We start from the raw sequence: 9,348 nt of genomic DNA on the forward strand, positions 1-9,348 counted from the left end.
TCTTTGCACATATATTTGTTACTCTGTAGTCTATTTTTTTTCTTTATTATTTTTTTTCCAAGGCTCCCCAAAATCCATCCAGGACCCCCTGACCCCTTCAACCCCCCCAAAACCTCCCCCAAGATGCTCCAACCACAAATTCCAATATTTATAAAAAGTCTGGGAAAGTGATACTGGGGGGGAATGCCAGGGATTTGGGGGTTGCAGGGTGGGATTTGGGGATCCTACTGGGGCTGAGGGGGTGGGAACCCCGTTTTTGTCCCCCTTGACCTGGAGGACCTCCCCCAGAAACCAAATTCTGATGGAAAAGGAAGGGGAGGGTGATATGGGGGAATTTTTGGGGGTCCTGGGGCCTCGGGGGGGGTGGGGACCCCACTTCTGTCCCCATTGACCTTGAGGAACTTGGCCATGCTGTAGAAATATTTCTTGTTGGCCTTGGCCACTCTCTTTTCGGCTGCCTGTGGGTTCACAGTCTCCAACCCCTGCAAGGGGGTGAAGGCCATGCTCGAGGCCATGCCCAAGCTGTGATCCTGGATTGTAGATTTGCCTCCATAGATGACACTCTGCTTCTGCAGGGTCCTCTGCAGGGTCTTGCTGATCCGGGCCTTGGTGGCCTCGTTGACCTGGGTCTGGCACATGTAGTCACTGCCTGCCTTGCCCAGGTGGCCCAGGCCGAACCTGAGGTTTTCCTGGTAGGCGTCCTCCTCGATCTCCCTGAAGCTCACCCTGTTTGCAGATCTCTGTCAGCCCCAAGCGTTCCTTCGTCTCCCGGTACCGCCGCCCCCCCACTTCTTCCTCTGCCCTTCCAGCGGTGTTGGCAGTGGCCTCACCTGCTTGACCGGGCTGGGGCTCCTGCCACTTGTCAAACTTATGGTCAATCTCCTCCCTCAGCTTGTAGCCCACCTTCCTGTCCTGGCTCTCATGGAAGCTGTCCACCCTGGCCACCAGCATGCACTTGGCCGCCACGAGCTGCGCTGCTTTTCTCCTCAAATCTGGCTGCAGGGACTGGACAATGTCGCTGTGGTAGATGAAGCCAGTGTGGGGCAGGACAGAGGTGGAGGAGAAGCTGGACAGCATCTGGCGCTGGGCCCCTAGCCAGGAGGATGTTGCAGGGTGGCAGCTTGGACAGCAGGGTCAGGCCTCCTGCCATCCCCATGATCTTGGAGGCTGTGGAGGCCCCAAGGATAAGGGAGAGGTTGGGGGTGATGAAGGACATGCGGGATTCCATGTACTCATAGATACACAGGTTGGCCCTGCTCAGTGCCAGGGCCATGTCGCACGCATCCTTGGTCCTGCCCAGCTCCTCTGCCAACAGCTGCTGCCCCCGTGGTGGTGGAGGCCATCACGCTGACCACCATGGTGGTGGTGTTGGTCAGGATCTGCTGCGTGTTCTCGTTGTTCTTGCATTTATCCAGGGAATTCCCCAATTCCTTGACTGTTCGGATGCAATCCAGGGCGTTGGGCACCAGTGACTCCAGCTCCAGGAACTGTTGGAATATTTGTCCCGGATGAACTTGTGGATGATGTTGAGCTCATTCTCAAACTCCACTGGGAGGTTGTTGGCCTCCATGATCACCCAGTATTCAGGGGCAGCCTCCACCAGCCCCAAAACTTCAGGCACCTTGGGCTGTTTCCCAATGTATTCCTCAATTTTCTGCGTGATCTCTGTAAATGCCTTGGAGTCCCAGAGCTTGGCAATGGTCCACACAGACTCCATGGCCTTGGGTGGCTCTGGCTCCTCCTGCATGTCCTCGACTGCGAGCTCCTTCCCCCCCCCTCAGAGCCTTTGGCCTTCTCCTCCTCCCCTGCTGCCTCCTCCAGGTCCGCCACCAGCTCATCCACCAGCGACATGGTGAACTGGGAGCGCTGGGAGCACTCCCACCATTCCTGTTGCAGCCACGCTGATGTCACTTCTGTCAGGAAAATCCAAAAACACCAGAGGTTTATGTCCAAAAAGGAGACAGAGGAGTCCTGCAACCTTATTTGAATAACAGGAGAGAGTCCACCAGGCATGCGCCCGCAGGGTTTTATCTTTCTGGGTTTCAGAGGGTGCAGCCTCCTTTTATCCTAAACTCCCGGCCGCATGTTGCCCTCTTCCTTCTCCCATTGGCTGAAGTACTAGTGTTGGAGATAATAGGTAATTTAAAATGTTTTTAATGTAACTTTAGTCAGTTTTCACAGAATCACAGAATGAACTAGGTTGGAAAAGACCTTTGATAACATCAAGTCCAACCAATGTTCGCCTTTGCCCCGGCAGAAGGGGATTTAAGTTTCTTTCCAGGGCACTGTTCCACCAGATGAAGGCCTGATGAGTTTAACATCTCCACAGACTGGGAGTAGCACAGAAGACACCCAAAAGATAATGACCATCAACTCCAAACAAGGCATGGTGAGATACCTGGTCTGGGAAAGGAGAGATAAGAATGAGGACCTAATTAGCATCAGAGGCAAAGGCATCTGTAACCAGTGGGAAACCAAATACTAAGAACTACATTGGAACTTGGAACCAACGAACATTGAACCAATGAATCTCTAGGAGTTTTGACTGCATAAAATTTGTGAAAAATCTGGCAAAATTCATGTGTCATGGAATGATTTTCTCTGCACACCTGGGTTTTGTACGGATGAAATTTCTGTTACACATCCTGTGCAGAATTAAGTAATGCCTTGATTCTCTAACACTAAAAATGTTGTTGGAAGGTTTTTGTTCTTCCTGCAGTTTTGGTGACACTAGGAAGGTGTACAGCCTTCCTGAATTGCCTACCACATATTCCCCCCTTGAACCTATTATTTTACCCCAAAGTTCAGAACTTCGGGCTTGTGAAGACTCTTGTCTGTTTCAGGAGTGAAAGTATCTGGGCTCTGAAAGGAACCTGCTGCCCAAAATTAGTAGAGATGTTAAGACCCATTTCAAAGACGTTAACATCCATACCTTCACCCATCAAATTGTTTGTGAAGACATTAGCTTTCCTCTCACTTCCGACTGCATCACCACTTGTGGTCCTAATTGGTTGTTTTTGTCAATTATGCTAATTTACTAAACTTGTAAAACTGTATTGACCCCTTTGGGGGGGTGGGCTTTTGTGGACATTTCTCCATAACTGCCCTGGAGGCCTCCAATGAAAACCAGCTTTTATATTCCCTCCTATACTAATATTATCTCGAAAGTGTGTGTTGTTTCATTTCTAGGTTGAAAAAGGCATCAGAGGCAGAAACCTTCCCAGCAGAGACCTGGGAGACACTTAGTCCATTTGAGATACAGGCTCTGAGCTGTATCACAGCTGGGCATCTTGCTGAAAGCCAGGGGAATTAGGAGCTAAATGAGCTTTTGAAAAGTTAATTCATTAATAACACATTTTCTGAGCAGTTAATGCAAGTGGATTGAATAGTATGTGTAAGGGTGGCATGATTGGCCCTTAACTAAAATAGCAGTGGGGAAAGGAAGTATTTATAGCCGTGAACTGAGGATTTCATTGTCCAATTGCCTCTGTATTCCAAATTATTCCTTGAAGACCTTCTGAAGGCAGCTGTTGAGGGAAGGATGAATGTTTCCAAACCTGTGCTATGCAAGAGATTCGTAGGCTGCCTCAGCTGACTTCCAGTTAGTTCTCACTGTGGTCTCAAGCAGACTTGGCACAGGATATGGATGGCTGATAGGAAAAGGCAGCACATCTGTCTTCTGCTGACTTTAACCCTTGAAGCTGTTTGTTTTTGGTGGAATATGAGACCCCTGGCACATCAAATCTGTGTTTGCTTTCCCAGAACACAGGAAAGCTGGCTGCCTGGCAACTGTTACGGTTTCATTAAGATCTGAGATTTTTATGGGGCAGAACATTTTGTGCTGGTTTCGCTGCCACTTGACACCCTGGTGATGGGACTGAAAAAGCCCTGATCTGTTTGTGTGTACATATGTCCTGTCCTAAACGGGGATTGCAAGGATTATTTCCTTCAATATGGTACCTGGCTACTAAGAAACACCTTCCAAAAGGAGCACTGTTGTAAACATTCCCACACATCCTCTCAAATGCTCTACCTGTGCAGCTCTCTGAAGGTTCTCTCTAAAGCAGGCAGAGCTGGTGTTGGAATAACACCCAGGCCTTTCCCTGGTCCTTCAAGAGGATTTACTGTAGTCTCCTTCCTAAAGTGAGGTCAGACCAAGTGAAATCCACAAAAGGATTATTAATCACGCCTGCCAGGACAGAGCAGAAGAAGAGAACAAAGGAGACAAAAGGTCACGAAGTCCCCTCATATGAACTTGTCAGGCCCATGAATGAAACAGCTTAGTCTCCTGACACATCTCTGACCACATGTCATGTTTTCAGTTGTTCCAGCTTTCTGGAATGGCTGCACGATACAGTCACCATAGAGACAACCTCTTTCTAGATACCCAGAGGGCCCATAAAATATTACCCACAAATCAGAGGGTACCTCTGTGGACCTCATGGGAGATGATTTATAGGACTTTTAGCTCGTGAGCTCATCAGGTGAAGAGCTGGAGGACTGGAGGTGGCTGCCACCCACTGTTTGCTGGTCATTCTCTGACCCTTCATCTTAGTCCTAAAGACTTCCACATCAAATATCACGGAAGCCCTCTAAAGCTCAGAGCTTTTTTTTGACTGTCCTAATGCAAAATTGCTTGACCGCTGTATGTTGTGTCTTGAAAACTGCTGTATACCAGCTCAGGGACTTGTGTTTTGGCTTGAGTTCCAGATCTGGTTGCTTGCAAGTGATGCAAATTCTGAAACAAAGAATATGACATGATGCATAGCGTCCTTCAGGTACTGATACTTTTTTACTGTACGTAAGAGCAGGTTATAGAAGGGAAGGAGATTTAAGGCTAGGGTATTTCAGGTTATACAACCAGCTCTAGGTTAAATGCCTTATGCATGTTTTGGCAAAATATTCAAGCATTGCTGCTCCTTTATTAATTAGTATCCGAGTTCTCTATATGAGTTGTGTATGTTATTTCAAATGTCAGTTCACAGATAGGGTTTGTTTGCATTCATTCTCATGCTTGCTCTGTGTCATAATTTTCATACAGTTATAGGAACAAACTTGTTTGAACATTCCTAGTTAAGTGTAAAAAAATATATTCCCATGAGCATCATCTTTTTGGCAAACATTTATGTGAAAAGGAACTGCCGTGGAAACTGTTCTGTGTGCTTGGGAAGAATTTACTTTGAAATCCCTTCATATTGCAGAAAAAAAATTTCAGTATCAGTCATTGCACAGAAGGTCTGTGGAAATACAAACTTCACCCACCTGTCTGTGGTATTGATAAATAGCACTATATTTTCTAGAAGATTCTTGACAGTGAAGCTAAAGTTAAGGGTCATCTTTTTCAACAATATCTGAGGAAACTTCATGACCTATTTGAACAACCAGGATGTACTTCTCGGTTTTGTATGGGCCAATCACATCTTGTTTCGTGATGATTTAGTAACTGGGAAAATTTGATGCTGGTTTCTTAGGATGGAAAGAGTTCTGCCAGGTTCAGTTGTTATATGCTAATTTTACTAATGTAAGCGCTGTCTTAATGACACTGTAAGCGTGTGATACTGTGACTGTAGCTGAAATCTGGTGTGCTTTTGGTTTTGGTTGGTCAGGTAACATTATACTGAGGGAAAGCTGCATTTTGTCTGGGATCCTGAATGCAGTTTTCCCCACTTTGTTTTTGATCTGAGGTCTGTAGGAGGTCAGTGGAGACGATGGCTGGGAACAAATGAAAGTGTGTCAGTACAGAAAGCTGCAATGCTGTAATCGAGCATCTGTTGCTGTAATGTGTGAATGCTTGGCATTCTGGGAGCTGGGACACAGATTGTTGCTAGCTCCTTCCCAAGGTTATTTCAGAAGCACCCAGAGCAGCTGGCAGGGTCTGGGACAGGTTTAACTCTCTAGCGGCTTCCAAGTGCACGCTGCATTAAAAGTTAAGTACACATCAAGAAGCAGTTTTTCTCAGCATAAGATTTTTTTTCTTCTGTAACTTACATTTGACCTCAATACTAAATCCCTTGGTCACCATCTGAATGAATTACTTAGTGTGAGACATGCAAAAACAAAATAGAAATCTGCAATAGGTTTTGATGGGGTTTGGGGCATTGTTTTTGAAAGGGGTTGTTGAGCAGAACTGAGCAAAATAACAGGATGTTTATTGAGAGCGAACATTACTGTATAGCCAGACATTAACTGCCCTGGAAATGACCTGTAGGACGTAAGGAGACAAGCTTCCATCAGTCATCACTGTGCTATCCAACCAGACAACTGAGGCTACAGCTTGCCATTCCTCCTACAAAAGGCTTACTCCACAACTGCACACTGTCTGCTAATAAACTGTAGACCGTAACATCTTTTTCTTTTGCATTTGATCTGAACTTTTTAGCTGTTTGTTAAACTCTGTATCAGACTTGGTACAGTGAAATAATAGCAGGAGAAAGTATCACTCATATGGGAAATGAAGTTCTATTGCTACTTAATACTCTATTAGACCTATCTTGTTCCTCTGCAATTCAAATTTAGTTGTAGGATTAGTTGTTGAACAGCTACAATGTGAAGTCAGATGAGTAAGTCGAGTGAAATACAAACATGAATAGTGACAGCACTTTTCATGGCTTCTTAAGACCTTATACTTCTTAGCACCTTGGAAACTTGAAACTGATTGCTTTTATAAAACATGTTTTGAAAATTATTAAAGTATATACTCATTGGGTAATGGTGCTTCATTTCCCTGAATGTACATGGAGTTCATCATTGAATGCTTGTTATTCTTGAGCTATCACAAAAAAAAATTTTTAAAGATTTAAGCAATGAACCATTGCAGTTTTGAAGAATTTGGGGGCATGTATTTTTTTGTTTTGTTTTGGATTATATTCTAGGACTTAAGATTCAATATACTTTGGATATAATGTTCTTTAACCTCAAAGAAATCAAATTCTATAGTGAAAAATACTATGTCCCATTTTAGTGGTATGTGTTTATTCAGGTAGAGGAAAAAGGATAAGTGTGGTGAGCCACTAAGGATTCTTGCTGTGCTTAACAAAGAAGTTGTTAATGGATGTCCCCAGGTTGTTGCACTTTCAAATGGCTTGAGATGATCATTATGTCATTAAAAATCTAAAGAGGTGAGCAAATCAAGGTGTCTAGGTGTATACAGAAGCTAAGAATCACTGCATAAAAGAGGTGAGGCAATCTTTCAGCACTCTCATGTTATTAGTTGCTTATTACACAGCATCTTCTGCTGCCCAATTTGCTTTGAGGCACAGTTGTCATCTAATTCAAAAAAGGCTGTTCATGCTGTTCATCCTTTAATATTGAATATGATCTCATTTTTAATGTAATTTTTTTTTTTTTTAAATCCTTAGATAAGTTTCCTGTCTTCTGATAGTATCTGTCTGAAATGTAGTTTGAGGGAAGGGAATGAATCTTGGCTGGTAATTACTCTACAGCAATCAAAACTGATTTTCTCTGTAGGTGTTACATAAACACAACACTGGCCACAGCAGAGCTCAGTTTCCCCATGACCTGGTCCTGTAGGCGTTCCTGTATCTGATGGAAGGCCTTACATCCCACAGTTCTTCATTTCCCTGGTGTCTCCATTGAAATCTGTGCTGACTAATAAGCATGAGAGTACTGTGGTGCTGCAAATACTTTTGCAGTAGAATTATTTATTTTGCGCTTTTTCTGTCTCTGGAAGAGAAAGTTCCTTTCGCTGCTGTATGTAGAAGCATCATATGTTCATTTCATGTCATGAGCTAATTCTCTCCTAGGTACCTGTGTTTGACTTGAGACATGAGAACTGGATCCTCACATGAGGAATAAGTTGGAGGTGCAAACTAAATTGTTCAGTCAGTGCAGGCAATGGATTCTAAACCAAACTGAAAGATGATGGTGGTTCTCTGGTGGTTGATGGAGGTTTGTTCGCTGCATTTAAAACTTTTTTTTTACTTTTTTTTGCTGCTTTAGGCTCTATTTGTCCTTGCTCTCCCTGTTCTGAAACCCTACAGATTGCCCGCAAGAGTTTTTCTGTGAATAAATTGTAGGTCTTGGAAAAAGAAAAAAAAGATAAAACACAGTTTCTGTTTTTTTCCATTCTGCCTCTCCCATAAGGGAACTGTAAGCAAAATACAAATTTTCAGATCACACAGGAATTGCCAGAATGGGTTGCCCAGCACCTCCTGTAATGGGCAACTCTACTTTGTCCTTCCATTTTTTCTCAGGGAGTCTTAGGTTTACCTTGCCAGATTGCAACCCATTAGGTACATGTGTGATATGTAAACATTTTGTATTGATATTCTTCCATAAACTCAGAACTACAAGAAATGCTGAGTTATTGACAAGTCTCAGAAGAAACTCCTGTGTTGACTTAAGGCCATGCTCAGTGATACAGAAATTTTTCCAGTGTAATTTGTATGAAATTGTGTACTGGATTTCTTTCTGTGTGAATATGACAGAAAAGAAGAGGTTTTGTTTGCTAAAGGTCAGATTATATAAAAAAGATGCACTGTTTTTGGGGAGATTCTTCTTGCACATGTGCACTTTTACTGGGTCAGATGTGGGTGGCCTGCGCTGATAAAATCAAATATCTGAGTAGGCTACTTGTGGACTGCTCAGTAAACAGCTCAAGTACTGTGTCTAGAAGTGCCTTAAAACACAGTCATGTAATATTTTTGGCTCAGTATATTGCAAAATCTTTGGTACTTTCTTTACAATAATCTGTTTGCCCCAACCACACTGTTAGATCTCTGTAGCATTACTGGAAAAAAGTCTCTCTGGTAACACTGAAAGTAATTTATTCTCTCTTGATCAACTTTTCCTTTCATCTTGTGTATTGAAACCCCTTAAAGGGCTAGTATGGGCCAGATTACTGGGATATTAATGCAGTGCTGTCCTCCACAATAGCCTTCAAGGTATTTGCTTCACTTATATTTTTTTCCTCTCCCTGTTCCCTGCATGCACACAGGATGTTGCAAACAACAGGCAGCTCTATTTTCAGACACTGAAAAGTTCCACAGTTTGCACATCTATTTTTCATGATTGATGTGATGATAACTTGATAGTTTCAGGATAGATCAAAACACAGGTAACTTGGTAAGCACCTCTTTTCGTGAGGGAGGAGAGTACAAAGATGGTGTTTCAGGAAACTGTGAGAACACCTGGAATTACTTTTATATGTATTGGGCATGTCTCTTCTATTTTTTTGTTTTGACTTTGTGGGTTGTTCTTTGTTTGGAGGGTTTTTGTGGTTTTATTTGTTGTTGTTGGTTGTCTGATTTCAGGCACATGGATTTCATAAAACAGGCTGAAATTTGACTTTGAGCTCTGCATTTGACAAGTTGCTCCTCCACAGTGATA

At 43.5% G+C, this 9,348-nt stretch overlaps 1 protein-coding gene across 1 annotated transcript; it reads right to left on the bottom strand.

Annotated features, from left to right (window-relative positions):
- Positions 1 to 224: 224 nt before the first annotated feature.
- Positions 225 to 1,851, bottom strand: PRPF31 (pre-mRNA processing factor 31). Its single transcript, XM_032110414.1, is given in 8 exon segments — positions 225 to 735; positions 737 to 788; positions 791 to 848; positions 850 to 1,095; positions 1,097 to 1,327; positions 1,329 to 1,492; positions 1,495 to 1,773; positions 1,776 to 1,851. Coding segments are annotated over 8 exon segments (1,617 nt in total).
- Between the last annotated feature and the right edge of the window lie 7,497 nt (positions 1,852 to 9,348).

Source organism: Corvus moneduloides, chromosome 5 (assembly GCF_009650955.1).
Source record: "Corvus moneduloides isolate bCorMon1 chromosome 5, bCorMon1.pri, whole genome shotgun sequence".
Lineage (NCBI taxonomy): Eukaryota > Metazoa > Chordata > Aves > Passeriformes > Corvidae > Corvus > Corvus moneduloides.